At 44.4% G+C, this 20,721-nt stretch overlaps 1 protein-coding gene across 1 annotated transcript in view; it reads right to left on the bottom strand.

Annotated features, from left to right (window-relative positions):
• Positions 1–12,517: 12,517 nt before the first annotated feature.
• The window catches only part of cdc25b (cell division cycle 25B), a 49,981-nt gene continuing 41,777 nt past the window's right edge, over positions 12,518–20,721 (bottom strand). The window contains exons 12-16 of the mRNA XM_078224109.1: positions 20,375–20,437; positions 17,711–17,809; positions 16,921–17,054; positions 15,408–15,525; positions 12,518–14,917 (exon numbers count right to left, since the gene is read on the bottom strand). Coding sequence (XP_078080235.1) covers positions 14,777–14,917; positions 15,408–15,525; positions 16,921–17,054; positions 17,711–17,809; positions 20,375–20,437 — 555 coding nt within the window. The 3' untranslated portion in view covers positions 12,518–14,776. The remainder of the gene's footprint in view (positions 14,918–15,407; positions 15,526–16,920; positions 17,055–17,710; positions 17,810–20,374; positions 20,438–20,721) is intronic.

Genomic DNA, 20,721 nt, shown 5'->3' with positions numbered 1-20,721 from the left:
GTGGCAGCGGGAAGTGTAGACAGAGTCAATGGATGAGAGGCTGGTTTGCGTGATGGATTGGGCTACATTCACGATGTTTTGTGGTTTCTTGCGGTCTTAGGCAGAGCAGGAGCCCATACCAAGCTGTGGTACAACCACAAAGAATGCCTTCTATGGTGCATTTGTAAAAGTTGGTGAGAGTCGTAGCTGACATGTCAAATTTCCTTAGTCTTCTGAGAAAGTAGAGGCGTTGGTGGGCTTTCTTAACTATAGTGTCGGCATGGGGAGGACCAGGACAGGTTGTTGGTGATCTGGACCTAAAAACTTGAAGCTCTCGACCCTTTCTATTTCGTCCCCGTTGATGTAGACAGGGACATGTTCTCCTTTACGCTTCCTGAAGTCGATGATAATTGTTGCCGCACCAGTTCACCAGATTCTCTATCTCATTCCTGTACTCTGTCTCGTCATTGTTTGAGATCCGACCCTCTAAGGTGGTGTCGTCAGCAAACTTGAAAATTGAATTGGAGGGGAATTTGGCCGCACAGTCATAGGTGTACAAGGAGTATAATAGGAGGCTGAGAACACAGCCTTGTGGGGCACCGGTGTTGAGGATGATCGTCGAGGAGGTGTTGTTGCCTATCCTTACTGATTGTGGTCTGTGGTCCCTCACAGAGGAAGGTGCTGAAGCCCAGGTCACGGAGTTTGGAGATGAGTTTCGTGAGAATAATAGTGTTGAAGGCTGAGCTGTAGTCAATAAATAGGAGTCTGACATAGGTGGCTTTGTTATCTAGGTGTTCCAGGGTTGAGTGCAGGGCCAAGGAGATGGCGTCTGCTGTGGACCTGTTGCAGCAATAGGCAAACTGTGGTGGATCCAGGTAGTCCAGGAGGCTGGAATTGATTCGTGCCATGACTCGCCTTTCAAAGCACTTCAGAGCCACCGGACGATAATCATTAAGACACGCTGCTTAGTTTTTCTTAGGTACCGGGATGATGGTCGTCTCCTTGAAGCAGATAGGGACCTCAGATTGTTGTAAAGAGAGGTTGAAGATGTCTGTGAATACCCCTGCCAGCTGATCCGCACAGGATCTGAGTGTTTGTCCGGGTACCCCATCGGGGCCAGTCGCTTTCCGTGGGTTGACCTTTGAGAAAGCTGCTTTGACATCTGCAGTGGTGACTCCAGATACAATTCATCCAGGGCTTCCAGGGTGGAGGGCATTCTCTCGCTGACCTCTTGCTCAAAACGGGCGTAGAATGCATTGAGCTCATCAGGGAGAGGTGTGTTGGAGCTGGCGATTTTACATGCCTTCATCTTGTAGCCTGCGATGTCTTGCAGACCTTACCATAGTCGGCGGGAGTCGGTGTGGCTAGCCTGGGACTCTAGCTTGGTCCTTTACTGTCCCTCATGGTAGGCTAGTGAAAAAGGTTGGATCTCATGGGATAAAGGGGGAGGTGGCTAGATGGGTGGAGAACTGGCTTGGTCATAGAAGACAGAGGGTGGTAGTGGAAGGGTCTTTTTCCGGCTGGAGGCCTGTGACTAGTGGTGTACCGCAGGGCTCTGTATTGGGACCTCTGCTTTTTGTGATTTATATAAATGATCTGGAAGAAGGAGTAACTGGGGTGATCAGTAAGTTTGCGGACGACACAAAACTGGCAGGACTTGCAGATAGTGAGGAACATTGTCAGAGGCTACAGAAGGATATAGATAGGCTGGAAATTTGGGCAAAGAAATGGCAGATGGAGTTCAATCCTGATAAATGCGAAGTGATGCATTTTGGTGGGAATAATGTAGGGAGGAGCTACACGATAAATGGAAGAACCATAAAGGGTGTAGAGACGCAGAGGGACCTGGGTGTGCAAGTCCACAGATCTTTGAAGGTGACGTCACAGGTGGAGAAGGTGGTGAAGAAGGCATATGGCATGCTTGCCTTTATAGGACGGGGCATAGAGTATAAGAGTTGGGGTCTGATGTTGCAGATGTATAGAACGTTGGTTCGGCCGCATTTGGAATACTGCGTCCAGTTCTGGTCGCCACACTACCAGAAGGACGTGGAGGCTTTGGAGAGAGTACAGAGGAGGTTTACCAGGATGTTGCCTGGTATGGAGGGGCTTGGTTATGAGGAGAGATTGGGGAAACTGGGGTTGTTCTCCTTGGAAAGACGGAGGATGAGGGGAGACTTAATAGAGGTGTATAAAATTATGAAAGGCATAGATAGGGTGAACGGTGGGAAGCTTTTCCCCGGGTCGATGGTGACGTTCACGAGGGGTCATAGGTTCAAGGTGAAGGGGGGGAGGTTTAACACAGATATCAGAAGGACATATTTTACACAGAGGGTCGTGGGGGCCTGGAATGGATTGCCGGGCAAGGTGGTGGAGGCGGACACACTGGGAACGTTTAAGACTTATCTAGACAGCTATATGAACGGAGTGGGAATGGAGGGATACAAAAGAGTGGTCTAGTTTGGACCAGGGAGCGGCGCGGGCTAATTGTTCTTTGTTTCTCGTTTCAAGGCTTCATTCTATGATCATCTTGCTGGTGCCAGTACAGAGCGAGACTGCGGATAGTTGGGAACCTGTCTCGGGGGCAGGGAATTCATATGGTGTTCGTGGAAGTGGAAATGAATAGGGTTGTGAAGCATTTTCCGATCAGGGCCAGTGTGATCTCCTGGACTCGTTTCGATCGCCTCAGGGGGTCGGAGAGGAATTTCCCAGATTTTTTTTTCCCCATATTGGCCCTGGGGTTTTCACTCTGGGTTTTCGCCTCTCCCTGGAGATCACATGGTCTGGAATGGGGGGGTAGGGGTGAGTTAATAGGTTGTGCATCATAGCTGTGAGGGACAGCTCGGGGGTAGGATATTAGTATGTAGATAGGATGGAAAATTGGGCGGGGATCCTGGATTCAGGATTAAATCCTGGACCGGGGAGCGGCGCGGGCTTGGAGGGCCGAAGGGCCTGTTCCTGTGCTGTATTGTTCTTTGTTTGTCTTTTGGCATCTTTGATGGATCTCCTTAGATCGTATCTGGCTTTCTTGTATAGATCAGGGTCGCCTGACTTGAACGCCTCAGACCTGGACTTCAGCAAGCAGTGGATATCCATGTTCATCCATGGTTTCCGGTTGGGGAACACATGGATTTGCTTCTTTGGCACACAGTCTTCTACACACTTACTAATGAAGTCAGTTACTGTAGCGGTGTACTCGTTCAGGCTGGTCACAGAGTTTTTAAATACTGACCAGTCCCCTGACTCCAAGCAGCCCCGCAGGAGATCATCCGATTCCTCAGACCAGCATTGCATGACTTTTTTTGATGGATTCTCCCGCTTCAGTTTTTGCTTGTAAGCCGGGAGCAGGAGCGCAGCCTTGTGGTCTGATTTGCCAAAGTGTGGGGGCGTGATAGGGCGGTAGGCATGTTTGATATTTGTATAGCAGTGGTCTAGGAGTTTGGGCCTCTGGTGGAACAGGAGACGTGTTGGTGGTAACTTGGTAGTGCGCTCTTGATCTTGGCCTGACTGAAGTCCCCGGCCACGATGAACAAGGCCTCGGAATGTTTTGTCTCAAGGGTATTCGTAGTATTGTATATTTCGTCCAGTGCGATCTTCAAGTCCACCTGGGTTGGGATGTAAACTGCCATCAGGATAACGGAGGTGAACTCCCACAGAAGGTAGTAGGGGCGGCATTTTAGCGTCAGGTATTCTAGGTCTGGGGAGCAGAAAGTATTCTGCAACTTGATTTTGTCTGTTTGCACTGTTTGAGAGCACATTTCCACTCCATCTGACGAAGGAGCAGTGCTCCGAAAGCTTACGGTATTTGCTACCAAATAAACCTGTTGGACTTTAACCTGGTGTTGTGAGACTTCCTACCGTGTTCACCCCAGTCCAACGCCGGCATCTCCACATCATGAGCAGAAAGTTGCCAGTGTTGCTACATCTAAGCACCACGAGGTGTTGATTAGGAAGCAGACTCCATCTCCCCAAGCCTTGCTGTATGGTCCATTCGATGGATTGAGAAGCCCTCTGGTTATAGGGCACTGTCCGGTGAAGCAGGAGTGAGCCACATCTCAGTGAAACAGAGCACACAGCAGTCCCTCAGTTCTCTTTGGAAAGTGAGTCTGACTCTCAGTTCATCTCGCTTGTTTTCCAGAGATTGGACATTTGCAAGGGGTAAGCTGGGGAGGGGGGGCCTTGAGACCGCAGTGTTTCACTCTCACCTGCAGGCCTGCACGTTTTCCACACTTCCTGGAGTGTCTGCTTCTTCTCGAGCCTGGGAGGCGGTGAGAGTGGTTTGCGGTGTTAAGGGTATGGTTGTGTCCAATGAGCTTCTTCGCTCTGGTCGGTGTAAAATAATAAACTTTAACTTCTTTCTTGTGCAGTTCAATGCCTTTTGCAAAGACCAAAAACACACCTGCACTATCCACACTGCTTATCACATTCTCAAAAAACTCAAATGAATTTGTCAAACACAATTTCCCTTTCATTAAATCACATTGACGCTGCCTGCTTGTATCAACAGCTCCAACCAGATTGCCAGTTTTAAAAAATATCTGATCTCCACTCGTTCTCGTGTAGAACCATGCTCCCCAGCAATGATAAATGCACATCAGCTAAAGGAATGCAGAGCTGTTGACATATTTGGAATGCCTGTGGTGGCATGGGTGTGAAAATCTTGCAACATTACAACCATCAATGGGGCGGGACACCTTGTTATGCAGGAGATAATAATTACTTTCCGTTGGTGTGGGCGTGACTCCTCCCAACACTGGCTTCTCGACTAAAACAGCCACCACACACAGTACAAGAGGAGATATATTAAACCAGTTACTGCAGAGAGGGCAACTTGGAAAGGAAGCTGCACTCGATGGGAATATATAGGTCAAAAGAGGCATTTTCTACATATATTAGGAACAAGAGGGTAGCTAGAGAGAGCGATGGTCCACTCAAGGACAAAGGAGGGAAATTATGCGTAGAACTAAAGGAAGTGGGTGAGATCCTTAATGAGTACTTTGCATCAGTATTCACAAAGGAGAGGGACATGTCGATTGATGGTGTCTCGGAGGGGTGTGGAAACCCTTTAGAACAAGTCATCATTACGTGGGAGGAAGTGTTAGGTGTATTAAAAAAGCATTAAGGCAGACAAATCCCCAGGGCCAGATCACATCTATCCCAGATTACTGAGGGAGACAAGAGAGGAAATTGCTGGGCCTCGAACAGAAATCTTTGTTTCTTCGTTGGCCACAGGTGAGGTCCCAGAGGATCGGAGGATAGCCAATGTTGTCCTGTTATTTAGGGGTAGCAAGGATAACCTGGGTAATTATAGGCCAGTGAGCTTGACGTCAGTGATAGTGAAATTGTTGGAGAAGATTCTTAGAGATAAGATCTATACACATTTGGAATTGAACGATCTTGTTAGCGACAGACAACATGGTTTTGGTGTGAAGGAAGTCATGTCTCACTAATTTAGTTGAGTTTTTTGAGGAGATGACAAAAATAATTGACGAGGGAAGTGCTGTGAATGTTGTCTGCATGGACTTTAGTAAAGCATTTGACAAGGTCCCTCATGGCAGGCTGGTGCAAAAGATTACATCACATGGGATCAGGGGTGAACTAAATGGATTCAGAATTGGTTGGCCATACAAGACAGTGGGTAGCAGTGGAAGGGTGTTTTTCTGAATGGAGGTCTGTAACTAGTGGTATTCCACAGGGATCAATGCTGGGACCGCTGTTGTTTGTTTTCTGGGCATGCAGATCCACAGATCCTTAAACTTGGCAGTAAAGTGGAAAAGGTGGTGAAGAAAGGAATCGAACCCAGGTCCCTGGAGCTGTGAAGCAGCAGGGCTAACCACTGTGCTACCGTGCCGCCCATATATTTCAGTAATCCTCACCAGATTGCGCCCATTGGTGCTGTCAGCTCATCAACTTTATTCCGAATATTGCGCGCATTTAGGTACACGGTTTTTAAATTAGTCCTACTGATTTCTCATTCTGTTCTATTTTTTTTTGTGCACTATGCTTTCCACTCTCTCCATCCTTAAGTATTAAGCACGGATAACACAGCCTTATGTCATTTACTCCAACTTTCAACCCACATTTTCCTTCCTTCATCATGATCTTTAAGACTGGCTCTGCCTTATCATCCTGTTAACCTCTACCTTCTGCTCTGGTTCCCATCCCCCTGCCTTACTAGATTGAACCTGCCTCCACCACACTTCCCGGCAGTGCATTTCAGACCCTAACCACTCGCTGCGAGATAAAACTTTTCCCTCAACACATTTAGCTTCTTCTGCAAATCACTTTAAATCTGTGCCCTCTTGTTCTTGATCCTATTACGAGCAGGAACAGATTTTCCCGATCTACGCTATGCAGCCCCCTCATGATTTTGAACATTTCTCTCCCTTTAGCCTTCTCCTTTCTGAAGAGCACAGTCCCAACCCCTCTAATCTATCCTCATAACTTAAGCTTCTCCATCCCTGGATAGTGTTGCTATCATTCCTACAGTGGCACCCAGAGCTGCACACAATATTCCAGCTTAGGTCTAACCAGTGTCTTGTGCAAGTTCAGCATAACCTCCCTCGCTCTTGTATTCTATACACCAAGGGGATGAAAACCGTAGAACCCCAAGCATGGACTTTGTAAATAAAGAATATCACAACTGCATTTGTTAGAGTGTTATCGTAAGCATCTTATTTAAATACATTTGCTGACGAATGTATCGAAAGTGCGCATGTAGTGATCTCATGCAGGTTTTGTTTTCCATGAGGGATATGTATTAGCTGCTGTTCTCAGTCCCTCCCTTAGCCTCCCTAGCTAAGGGAGGGACAGGACTGGCAGCTCAATGTTCCAGGGTACAGATGCTATAGGAAAGATAGAACAGGAGGTAAGAGAGGAGGGGGAGTTGCACTTTTGATGAGGGAAATCATCACGGCCGTACTGAGAGGGGATATATCCGAGGGTTCAGCCACTGAGTCTATATGGGTAGAACTGAGAAACAAGAAGGGGGAAATCATTGATAGGGTTGTACTATAGACCCCCAAATAGTCAACAGGAAATTAAGGAGCAAATAGGTAAGGAGATTACAGATAGCTCCAAGAAAAATAGGGTGGTAATAGTCGGAGATTTTAACTTTCCCAACATTGACTGGGACAGCCATAGTATTAGAGGGTTGGATGGAGAGAAATTTGTTCAGTGTATTCAGGAGGAATTTCTTATTCAGTATGTGGATGGCCCGACTAGACCTCCTCTTGGGAAATAAGGAAGGGCAGGTGACAGAAGTGTTAGTGAGGGATCACTTTGGGACCATTGACCATAATTCTATTGGTTTTAAGATAGCTATGGAGAATGATAGGTCTGGCCCAAAAGTTAAAATTCTAAATTGGGGCAAGGCCAATTTTGATGGCATCAGGCAGGAACTTTCAAAAGTTAATTGGGGGAGTCTGTGGGAAGGCAAATGGACATTTGGTAAGTGGCACACTTTCAAAAGTATGTTAACCAGGGTTCAGGGTAAACACATTCCTCTTAGAGTGAAGGGCAAGGCTGGCAGAAGTAGGGAATCCTGGATGACTTGGGATATTGAGGCCTTGGTCAAGAAGAAGAAAGAGGCACGACATGCATAGACAGCTGGGATCAAGTGAATCCCTTGAAGAGTATAGTTAAGAGTAGAGTTGAGAGTGAAATCAGGAGGGCAAAAAGGGTCACGAGATTGTTTTGGCAGATAAGGCAAAGGAGAATCCAAAGAGCTTCTACAAATACATAAAGGGCAAAAGAGTAACAAGGGAGAGAGTAGTGCCTCTTAAGGATCAATAAGGTAATCTATGTGCGGATCCACAAGAGATGGGTGAGATCTAAAATGAATATTTTTCATCAGTATTTACTGTTGAGAAAAGTATGGATGTTAGGGAACTTGGGGAAATAAATAGTGATGTCTTGAGGAGTGTACATATTACAGAAAGCTGGTGCTGGAAGTCTTGAAGCGCATCAAGGAGATAAATCCCCGGGACCTGATGAAGTGTATCCCAGGACATTGTGGGAGGAAATTGCAGGTCCCCTAACCAAGATATTTGAATCATCGATAGTTACGGGTGAGGTGCCTGAAGATTGGAGAGTGGCCTTTGTTTAAAAAGGGCTGCAGGGAAAAGCCTGGGAACTACAGGCTAGTGAGCCTCACATCTGTGGTGGGTAAATTGTTGGAAGGTATTTTGAGAGACAGAATCTACAGGCATTTAGAGATGCAAGTACTGATTAGGGACAGTCAGCATGGCTTTGAGAGTGGAAAATCATGTCTCAAATTTGATTGAGTATTTAGAAGGGGTAACCAAGAAGGTAGATGAGGACAGTGCAGTTGAAGTTGTCTCCATGGACTTTAACAAGGCACCGCATGGTAGGTTGTTGCATAAGGTTAAATTTCATGGGATCCAGGGGGAGGTATCTAAATGGATACAAAATTGGCTTCTTGAAAGAAGCCAGAGGGTGGTTGTAAAGAAATGTCTTTCAAACTGGAGGCTTGTGACCAATGGTGTGCCTCAGGGATCAGTGCTGGGTCCATTGTTATTTGTCATTTATATTAATGATTTGGATGAGAATATAGGAGGCATGGTTAGTAAGTTTGCAGATGACACTAAGATTGGTGGCATAGTGGACAGTGAAGAAAGTTATCTCCAATTGCAACAGGATCTTGATCAATTGGGCCAGTGGGCTGACGAATGGCAAATGGAGTTTAATTTAGACAAATGCAAGGTAATGCATTTTGGTAGATTGAAACAGGGCAGGACTTACTCAGTTAATGGTAGGGCGTTGGGGGAGAGTTACAGAACAAAGGGATCTAGGGGTACATGTTCATAGCTCCTTGAAAGTGGAGTCACAGGTGGACAGAGTGGTGAAGGTGGCATTCAGCATGCTTGGTTTCATCAGTCAGAACATTGAATACAGGAGTTGGAATGTCTTGTTGAAATTGTACAAGACATTGGTAAGGCCACACTTGGAATACTGTGTGCAATTCTGGTCACCGTGTTATAGAAAGGATATTTTTAAACTAGAAAGAGTGCAGAAAAAATTTACTAGGATGCTATCGGGACTTGATGGATTGAGTTATAAGGAGAGGCTGGATAGACTGGGACTTTTTTCTCTGGAGCGTAGGAGGCTGAGGGGTGATCTTATAGAAGTCTACAAAATAATGAGGCGCACAGATCAGCTAGTCAATATCTTTTCCCAAAGGTAGGAGAGTCTAAAACTAGAGGGCATAGGTTTAAGGTAAGAGGGGAGAGATACAAGTGTCCAGAGGGGCAATTGTTTCAGAGGGTGGTGTCTGGAATAAGCTGCCAGAGGTAGTAGTAGAGGTGGGTACAATTGTCTTTTAAAAAAGATTTGGGTAGTTACATGGGTAAGATGGGTATAGAGGGATATGGGCCAAATGCAGGCAATTGGGATTAGCTTAGGGGTTTTAAAAAAAGGGTGGCATGGACAAGTTGGGCCAAAGGGCCTGTTTCCGTAAACCTCTATGACTCTAAGTTCTAAGAAGATCATAGAATCCCTCCAGAACAGGAGGCCATTCGGCCCATCGAGCTTGCACCGACAATCCCACCTCCACCCTATCCTCGTAACCCCACGTGTTTACCCTACTCAATCCCCTAACACGAAGGGACAATTTAGCATGGCCAATCAACCTTAACCCACACATGTTTGGACTGTGGGAGGAAACCAGAGCATCCATAAGAAACCCACGCAGACATGAGAAGAATGTGCAGACTCGAGTCACCAGAGGATGAAATTGAACCCAGGTCCCTGGTGCTGTGAGGCAGCAGGTCTAACCACCGTCACCCTATTATATATTATACCATATTTCAATGTTCTTTTGTACTTAAAGCAGTTTGAATTTAACACATTCAACTACCTTTTGTGACTGAAGTTACCACATTGTTTTTGCGACAAGGATAAAATGGCACTGTAAAAAGGAACAGAGAAATAAATAGAATGGACCAATTAGACGATCAGTAAGGTAGCATGAAAATTTGCAGTGAGTGGTGATCCAGAGCTCAAATCAGCAAGTTCATGTTTTACTGAAAAGAAAGTTAGCCACACCATGGCGATGTTTAGGACTAGTTTTACTGAAAAATAAGTTAGTAGTGTGATGACGTTTAGGACAATGCGAGTTTGTTGACAAGAACAGGGACTGGACTGAATGTGGAAAGGTTAGAAATGGAATTGTAGAGGAGGCTAAAAAGCACTCCATTCTTGTGAGCACATGCGTGTGCACGCAGGTCTATGAAACCAGGGGGCATTCCATTTGTGGATTTGGTTGTATTAGTGCAGAATCACCACAATCCCAAGCCCGCAGTGATTGTTCAACATTAAGTTTCATAGCGATTTGTGGAAGATGGGAAAGTCTGTAGCTAAATTACACCAACTCAGAACATTGAGTTTGGGGCAGTTTTGGAAGATGTGCTTTAGATCAGACTAGTTTGTGGTATTTACAACGACAGCATTCAGTGGCATTTGTTGGGAGAAGCCACATTTACTTAAAGCTCTAGAAATTTCTCAGGGCATGGAAATGGCTGCCAATGTAAAAGATTTTCAGAAGGCCAATGGTGGTGAACAGGAGGACACACTATTAGGTGAAAAGGCAAGGACAGAATCCCACAGGCATGGACAGGAAAATTCCAGCCCAAACCTCAGATGCACACAGGAGACACCATACCATTGCTTGGGGCATTGCCACTAGGTGGTGAAAGGGAAGGGGCCAAGTCTACTTGGGTGCAACTGGCTGACAAAAATTCTGTTGAACTGGGGTGAGATTAAGCATATACAGGTGACATCATCCAGAAATACCCTGAGATGGTACCAAAGTCATTTGTAGATCCTCAGGCTACTCACTTTTTCAAGCCCAGAACAGTACCCTATGCCATGAGAAGGAACATGGAGGAGTTGGAGTGACTGCAAAGGCTTGGAATGAGGGGGTGGGCTTAGTATGGAACCCAAGGAATACAGCAGCATACCTGCTTCGTTCCTTGCCCCATTTAACTCATGCAATTTCTGCCATATTCAACTCCTCAGACCATTAGTCCATAACACACCCACCTGAGTATTTCCAGCATTGCTTTAGGTTGCTAGGAAGGGCAGTATTCTGTTTTTCAGTTCTTTGTTAAGCACTCCCTGCTGTGGCATTGGACAGTTGTGGCTTTTTTGGGATATTTCAACACTAAGTGACAAATTGTTGGTGACTATGGAGCCTAGATATGTGAAATGATCAACCTTCAGCGTCACACTGTCAATGATGAAAGATGGTAGTATGGCAACAGCTTATTATAATATTTGTCTTTCCAATGGTTAAAAATGAAATTCTTCACTGGCAAGACTCTGTCCATTTGCCACCGAGGGTGTTCCTCAGTAAGGAATACTAATTTAGTCAGCATAGAGCAACTGAGGGTTTGGCCTATCTTAGTCTTGGAACTCAGGTCAGTTCTGGTATGCAAGTAACACATTAGATGACAGTAGCAGAGTGTCTGAAGGTTTGGCTTGGGGCTGCAAGGAATCTAGTTTCCTTGTGGCGCCAAGATGCACAGTTCATGACTTGCAGAAACTGTCTACTGACAGACAGACTTGCCCTTTTGGCATTACTGCTAGCCAGTGGTACAAGCCAAAAACTAGAAGCAACTAGGACAGAAAAGCAGAAAGCAAGCCAATGCTCTTCACCCACACACATGATTCATCACTAGAAGATCAGAAGGATCTGGGGGTCCGAGTTCACAGGACACTCAAAGCAGCTGTGCAGGTTGAGGCTGTGGTTAAGGCGGCGTATGGTGTACTGGCCTTCATCAATCAAGGAATTGAGTTTAGGAGTCGTGAGATAATGATGCAGCTATACAAGACTCTGGTCAGACCACACTTGGAGTACTGTGCTCAGTTCTGGTCGCCTCATTGCAGGAAGGATGTGCAAGCGATAGAAAGGGTGCAGAGGAGATTTACAAGGATGTTGCCTGGGTTGGGGAGCATGCCTTATGAGGATAGGTTGAGTGAGCTCAGCCTTTTCTCCTTGGAGAGACGAAGGATGAGGGGTGACCTGATAGAGGTGTATAAGATGTTGAGAAGTATTGATCGAGTGGATAGTCAGAGGCTTTTTCCCAGGGCTGAAATGGTTGCCACAAGAAGACACAGGTTTAAGGTGCTGGGGAGTAGGTACAGAGATGTCAGGGGTAAGTTTTTCACTCAGAGGGCAGTGGGTGCGTGGAATGGGCTGCCGGCAACGGTGGTGGAGGCGGATTCGATAGGGTCTTTTAAGAGACTTTTAGATAAGTACATGGAACTTAGTAAAATAGAGGGTTATAGGTAAGCCTAGTAATCGCTAAGGTAGGGACATGTTCGGCACAACTTTGTGGGCTGAAGGGCCTGTATTGTGCTGTAGTTTTTCTATGTTTCTATCACATTGACCTGTTGGACACAAAGTAAAACAATCGCAATAATTACAAGTGTCCATTACCTAATGTTTCTGCTTCTAAGTGGTGGTCCTGCAGTTAGGAAACTGCATGAGAAACAGGAGTGAATTCACAAAAAAAACCATGAGATTTCCAATTTGTAGCCATTTATTTCCTTGCACAGAAGGCAGTTTGGCTAAAGCAAGTACATCTCCACAGCATACAATGAAACCACACTTTCATTATTACAGCCACATTGCAAAATAAGCATTACACCATACCAACTCCACACTCACTCTTTTCACACAGTTCACAACTGTCAATCTCTAAAGCAGTAATGACCATATGTTTGTAACAAGCCAGTGAATCACTGAACATAAATATTATGTTGATCATTTTAGGCAGTACAAACAGATTGGTCCAGGATCTAAATTAGGTGTGAAATTGCATCTTGAAATATCAAAAAGGCACAAGTTTTGGGACAATTGGCTAAGTATCAGGCTTATGTACATGGACAGAGTAATAAGTTAAGTTGGTTCATAAATAGATAGAAAGCGTGGTGTGCTGTATGTACAAATGCTAGGATGTTCCTGTAACTTCAAATGTGGAGTCCTACAACTAGAACTTCAAGATTGGCAGGTTAACAAGCCAAATGGCTCAACTTTCAGGACTGGATTTCTCAATTAGCAATGATAACGTTTACTAGGCTGTGTTAGTGGAAATCAGGCATTCTATACCCTTTTCAGTTTAAGAAAAGAGCCCTTTCCATTAGCAGCACTGAAAGTTGCGCTGTACTTGCCTTTTGATTTATCTGGGCTCCACCACAAGTTAGACATGGCCCATTTAAATTAAGGGGAAACTGTAAAGGGCCACTTTGTCCAAGGACCATTCAAGACAGGGGAGGGGAAAGACTTTGGATCTTTTAAACGTTGCACAAACAAGTGTTAACAGGTACAACATCCTGAAATGGTCGGAGTCAAGTCCTGGAGACAGCCCACTCCTGGAAAAGTGTGCCATAAACAACCTCACTCTCCATATAAACACAATGTATTGAATAAAGCCAAATCTTAGGCTTGCCTTTTGCTTACTCATCTCACATTTTACCACTACTTTTTTCCCCCCTTTCTACCATAGTAAATGGAAAGAATGCAATATTTTAAAATAACTTTTAGGATATCAAAATGATGGAAATTCATAAAGGATGATTGAATTTTCCAGGAACAGGTAAAATCCTACAACAGATCCATGGTTCACTTGGCCCCAGAGAAGTAAAAACATTCTTTTACCATTTAAAAGCTTGCAAAGTGTGCACACCTACTGTTTAGCAAATCTTATGCAAAACTCCAGCATACGTTAACTTATTCACCTGATTGAACTAATATCAAATCTTTTGAAAGGAAATGCCAAGCACAAAATGTGGGCTGCACAAATAAAGAAATGCTGGCAATGTTTTGTTTTGGTTCTTTAACACCGAATGTAAAATATTGGTCTCAAAATACAAGAATGTACAAAATGTGTTTATGTGCAATTCAGAACTGGGCTCCCAATCCAAATGTTAAGTGCTGTCAAGATGCTGTTAACGTAGCAAGACTTAGTGGTTTTAAAACAGTTTGGCAGATCAGCTTAACTAAACCACCTTGTGTGCTAGACACAAATTTAAGAACTATTCTTTTTGGACAATATGGAATAGGCTGGTTATGTATTAAAAGATGAACAGACCTATTGAGCTAGTCCAGGAGTCTCAAGTGAAAACTAGACTGATTACTTCAACCTATTTACAAAAAAAAAGTTGTTACCCCCGGTTCATATTAGGAACAATTGGAAGTAAATTAGCAGTGATCTTAAGTTGTACATTAAAAAAATCAAGGCCAAATATCTGTTGGCACTGTGGCCTCTCAGGGCAGATTTACATGATGGAACAAGTGGCTGATACAGAAACTCATTCACCCCCTTCCTTATTCTCAAGCCATTATTGGTACAATTAGCCAATCTGTTGAGAAAACTCTTATAAGCCCCCTGCAAAATTAACTCTCTGCAGACACCAGAATTAACAGTGCATCAATAAGTCACAAGATGTACATAATGGTTATAGAAGAGTCATCTAGGAAACCCAGGGTGTTAAGTCAAAGCAGTTCCCATCAATACTGGCTTTGTACTCAAGTGGCTGTTGAGGAAGTCACTCCACCATACTAGGCACAAGTTTTAAAAATATTAAATCTGGTCCATGCCCACATGTCACTGGTTGTGTTTAGAACAGGTAATGGAACACTAAGCTGCTGTGGAAACAAGTCATTGCATTCCAAGCAACTGCAGTATCCACTGCCAACCAATGATCCGAGGCATTATTGTACAGTATCGTGGAACCAGCCCAGGAGCTCCCATCCATCACAAAAAAGCCACTGTCTTCACAACTTCTTCAGCCGGCTGTACATGTCCCTCTTACTCCGTTCGCCTGCCCACGTCCTGCTCTTAAAGCGGAATTTCCTAAGATCCTCTTTAAAATCTTCATGATTCATTGGACGATAACTCTGCGGCTCGCAGTACAGCTGAAGGGAATGGAAAGGAGACTGGTTATAGCTTTTGGTCATGTTCACAGATCCAGTGACAAAGCTTCAAGGTCACCTGTGCACAGAAACCCAAGTGACAAAATCAATTGTCCTGGAACAGATGAAAAAAAAATCAGGTTCAATCTCACTTTTACAGCCACTGGGCTCAAAGTAAGAGGGAAGACAAGCTGTGGTTAAGTATACCTGTATATTTTGTATGGTAACTACAACATATACAGTAAAATCTCTGGCAGCCATCTTGCTGGATCATACAAGACCTTTGATTCAAAGCTCGTGCAAATTACAAAATCCATTGATTGTTCCAAAGCAACAAAGCTAGCCATATTTGACTTGGATACCAAACCCTGCAATTTTATACATTTGAAAGTATGGAAAAAAACTCAAACTTTCCTAGTCTTAAAGAGACCAATTTTCCTATTTGCACATTCCAGGATATAGGCCACTGTAGTGGCTACAAGATGATCCTTACTTTAAACTTTGGGAAGAATTCCTTGTATCCACCCTTCAGGATGTATAGCTCTGGGTAGTGCAGTTTTGGGTAGTCTGTGCCATTCACCTCACGATCCTTTTCCCGCAGGAATCGACACCTGCAGACAGTTGATAAGTTACATCAATAGGAGGATTTGCCAATGTGACAAAATATACAGAAAAACATTTAGGCTCACATCCCAATGGCAATGTCACTAGCTACTTCATAGAGTTTTACAGCATGGAAACAGGCCCTTCGGCCCAACTTGTCCATGCCACCCAGTTTATAACCACCCAATTACCCACATTTGGCCCATATCCCTCTATACTCATCTTACCCATGTAACTGTAAATGCTTTTTAAAAGACAAAATTTTACCCGCCTCTACCACTACCTCTGGCAGCTCATTCCAAACACTCACCACCCTCTTTTGTGACCTGTGTACCTGTACACCCAGATCCCTTTGCCTATCAATACTCCTAAGGGTTCTGCCATTTACTGTATATTTCCTATCTGTATTAGACCTTCCAAAATGCATTACAAATGCATTTGTCAGCCCACTGGCCCAATTGATCAAGATCCTTTTGCAATTCAGTCTTCACCTTAGTTAAAGACAATGGCCTTATACCTATTCCACTGAAAATGTATCCAATTTTAGTCATGCAAGCATTTTGTTCTACATAACGTTGAAGCGACTCTCCAGCCCCAAGCACCTGATGTGACGCAGTCAGCTAGTGGGGTTACTGTCGGTGAAGACCAACTCAATTCTCTCGATTCAGAATGTGGTCTTTCTTTCACAAGTGTTGACCTTCTTGAGACATGCAAATGCTCCTCTGGAATGTCCTGAAGACTAACCAAATCCTGCAGATATGGTAAACCCCAATCACTGTGAACATACACCAAGGTTCAGCAATACAAGCACTCCCCCCACCCACCCACCTCATTAGCATCGATCACCAGAGATCAGTTGGGCTGCAGAGTCCAACTTGCTTCTCGGACACCAACCTGTAAATGCCCTGTAGATGAATGGCCTGTTTCATCACCCAATGCAAGGTGCAATCATGCTTCATATTCAAACTAACACCAGAAAACATTACCCATCCTAACCATAGTACACAGGTACTGATGAAAGACCATCAACCTGAAACAAGTGTTTTTGTTTCCACACATGCTGCTTGACTTGTATCACTTTGATTTCTAGTATCTGTATATTTTATTTTGTACAACAACAAGGAACAATGGTCAGTCTCTACAATATAGTCTAAAATTAATGTTACATCAGTTTCCATGTATGTTACTGTTAATAGCCCAAAGTCAACCCCACAAGATGAATACAAATGAAAACACCAAGCTGTTACAGGTAAACAATGGGCTAAATTTAGACATCCAATTGTACACCCCACCCCCTCACATCACCCCTTTAACAGGCAAGTAACTTAATGTACACTTAACCGGGGAAGCAAATCCCTCTAAACATTTGAGGTTTACTACGAAACGTGCAAGTTACAACTTACATTCGTGGGGCCCGTTCAGATGAGAATTCACAGTGGAAAATGATAATCACTCTCTTGGCCTCGTCACCTGGAACAATGGGTTTCTTCAACAGACAATTCTCCACCTCGTCCTCCATGTGCAAATTAAGGGCACCCTTAAGGCAAATTGACAATAAGGTTTGGAGTGCTGAAGCAGTGCAGCTTTATCATTTAAAACACTAAACAATACCATGCCTCCCTGTTCTTCCCCCTTCACAAGACTGGCCTTCTCAATAAGTGACAAAATTAACTGCTTAGTGCTACTGGGCCTGGTCACCATCTCGTGGTACAAATCAAAACTTAGTTTGATAAACACAAGAATCTACCTTACGGATATCCACGCAAGGACATTACCCAGTTGCAACACAACTGCTGCTTCAGTTCCCAAGTCAGTGCTGATGAAGCCAGGATACAAAGAAATTACATTGCCTTTTTTCTAGCAATGCACAGCACAGGGAAGGGAGAAGGGATCAGTTTCCCAAACACTTGCTGCAAAAGTGCACCACAAGGATTGCAATGCCTTAGATGGCATGTCTTCTGTTAAAGTCAGCAACAGGTGGAGTAAAGAATGCTCGCCCACCCCTGTGAAGCTAACTTGCTAAGAAAGTTGCATGGTACAGCGCAAGCCCTTCAGTTAGTATACTTTACTACTGACTCAGATACTGCTCAGGCAAAGTTTGATAACACTTTGAAAGTCAATATGTTCAAAATAAAACCTCAACAGAATCAGACATTAGCATGCATTGATTTGATGATTCACATTCAAACTTACTTTAATGTGTCCCCCTTCATACTCGTATGGATAACGGCAATCAAAGAGCAGGAACCGCTCAACAAATCGGTCAAATTCCCCATTTAACAACTGAATTACCTGGAATGCATGAGGGAAAGAAAATGTCACTTTCACCATTCATAAACTGCACTATAAACTGGCAGAACCAATGGATTCCAAAACTTCATGAATATTTGTCAGCCAGTGTGCACTCAGGGATAACACCTCAGTGACAGGCTGAAGGAGTGATCCTGACGAAGCTAGAGGCCACCTAGTATCAGGCAATAGAGAGAGCAAACAGCTCTACTGAACATTGTGAATTGAAAGCTCTTCAAATGTGGGGATTTCTATAAAGCGGAAACAGATTCAATTGAGACTGGCAGCAGGAGAAATACTTAATACGATTAATGTTACCAGAGAGGCAGTGCTGGGTAGACTAATGGGACTGAAGGTGGACAAGTCCCCGGGTCCGGATCGAATGCATCCCAGGATATTGAAAGAAATGTCAGAGGTAATAGTGGATGCGTTAGTGATTATTTATCAAAACTCGTTGCATTCTGGGGTAGTGCCGGTTGATTGGAAAACGGCTAATGTTACGCCGCTGTTTAAAAAAGGAAGGAGACAAAAGGCGGGTAACTATAGGCCGGTCAGCTTAACGTCTGTAGTAGGGAAAATGCTGGAATCCATTATTAAAGAGGAGATAGCAGGGCATCTGGATAGAAATGGTTCGATCAATCAGACGCAGCATGGATTCATGAGGGGAAAGTCGTGCTTGACGAACATGTTGGATTTTTATGAAGATGTGACTAGGGCGGTTAATGGAGGAGAACCGGTGGATGCGGTGTTTTTGGATTTCCAAAAGGCGTTTGATAAGGTGCCCCATAAAAGGCTGCTGAAGAAGATTAGGGCACACGGAGTTGGGGGTAGTGTGTTAAAGTGGATTGGGGACTGGCTATCCGACAGGAAGCAAAGAGTCGGAATAAATGGGTGTTTTTCCGGTTGGAGGAAGGTAACTAGTGGCGTGCCGCAGGGATCAGTACTCGGGCCGCAACTGTTTACAATTTATATAGATGATCTGGAGGAGGGGACGGAGTGTAGGGTAACGAAGTTTGCAGACGACACAAAGATAAGTGGAAAAGTGAATCGTGTGGAGGACGGAGAAGATCTGCAGAGAGATTTGGACAGGCTGAGTGAGTGGGCGAGGATATGGCAAATGGAGTATAACGTTGAGAAATGCGAGGTTATACACTTTGGAGGAAATAATAACAAATGGGATTACTATCTCAATGGAAACAAATTAAAACATGCTACCGTGCAAAGGGACCTGGGGGTCCTTGTGCATGAGACGCAAAAGCCCAGTCTGCAGGTACAACAGGTGATCAAGAAGGCAAATGGGATGTTGGCCTATATTGCGAGGGGGATAGAATATAAAAGCAGGGATGTCTTGATGCACCTGTACAGGGCATTGGTGAGGCCGCAGCTGGAATACTGTGTGCAGTATTGGTCCCCTTATATGAGGAAGGATATATTGGCATTGGAGGGAGTGCAGAGAAGGTTCACCAGGTTGATACCGGAGATGAGGGGTTTGGATTATGAGGAGAGGCTGAGGAGATTGGGTTTGTACTCGTTGGAGTTTAGAAGGATGAGGGGGGATCTTATGGAGACTTATAAGATAATGCGGGGGCTGGATAGGGTGGAGGCGGAGAGATTCTTTCCACTTAGTAAGGAAGTTAAAACTAGAGGACACAGCCTCAAAATAAAGGGGGGTCGGTTTAAGACAGAGTTGAGGAGGAACTTCTTCTCCCAGAGGGTGGTGAATCTCTGGAATTCTCTGCCCACTGAGGTGGTGGAGGCTACCTCGCTGAATATGTTTAAAGCGCGGATGGATGGATTCCTGATCGGTAAGGGAATTAAGGGTTATGGGGATCAGGCGGGTAAGTGGTACTGATCCACGTCAGATCAGCCATGATCTTATTGAATGGCGGGGCAGGCTCGAGGGGCTAGATGGCCTACTCCTGCTCCTATTTCTTATGTTCTTATGTTCTTATGAGACTTGCTTTGTCACCAGAAACCCACTTAAGGAATACAACATTTTTCTCTGTCTTAAACAAGGCAGCACGGCGGCACAGTGGTTAGCACTGTTGCCTCACAGCGTCGGGGACCTGGATTCGATTCCCAGCTTGGGTCACTGTGGAATTTGCACATTCGCCCCGTGTCGGTGTTTCTCTCTTCCGGGTGCTCCGGTTTCCTCCCAGTCCAAAGGTGAATTGGCCATGCTAAATTCTCCCGCAGTGTACCCAAACAGGCGCCGGTGTGGCAACTAGGGGATTTTCACAGTAACTTCATTGCAGCGTTACTGCAAGGCTACTTGTGACTAATAAATAAAAGTAAAAAAATAAACTGAATATACATCTTGACCCATTTTAAACCTGGGTTGTGTGTTGAGTCCAGCACTAGTGTTTTCTACTGGCAGATCAAATTCAGATGCATCAATTAAAACATTTCCTAAAACACACTAATTCTGTGCAGCATATTAATAGTGAAAACACAAATTAACTATAGCAGCAACAGTCAGCCAAACAGGACAAGCTTCAGTTCCACAATGCGAGGGAAGAAACACACCAGCTTCTACAACTTCAGTAGTAAGTATTTGTAACTACTTACCATCTCTGCAGTTATATATTGTAGCTCTTGGTGTCTTCCTTCTACGGTAGGCAAAATATATGGCTGCAGGGAGTAAGTTCACAAATTGAGTACAAGGAGACGTGCAAGTTACAAAGTGCCACTGCATGTTTAGACTTACCAAGTCTTTCTGGTACCAGAAATTATAATTTCCTCCAATCCTGGCACGGTTCTGATCCCAAATAGGGCAATTGCACATTGGTAATCTGGGGCTATATTCAAATTTGGTTTAGCCTAACAAAACTAGAAAATGCTAGTTTGGTTATGATTATAACTGACTTGCAATTCTATAAAATATCCAATGCTCAGAATAAGTGAGCTACCTTGTA

This window comes from Mustelus asterias, chromosome 1, assembly GCF_964213995.1.
Source record: "Mustelus asterias chromosome 1, sMusAst1.hap1.1, whole genome shotgun sequence".
Lineage (NCBI taxonomy): Eukaryota > Metazoa > Chordata > Chondrichthyes > Carcharhiniformes > Triakidae > Mustelus > Mustelus asterias.
The sequence above is the reverse complement of the archived record's forward strand: the minus strand, read 5'-3'. Positions and strand labels throughout refer to the sequence as shown.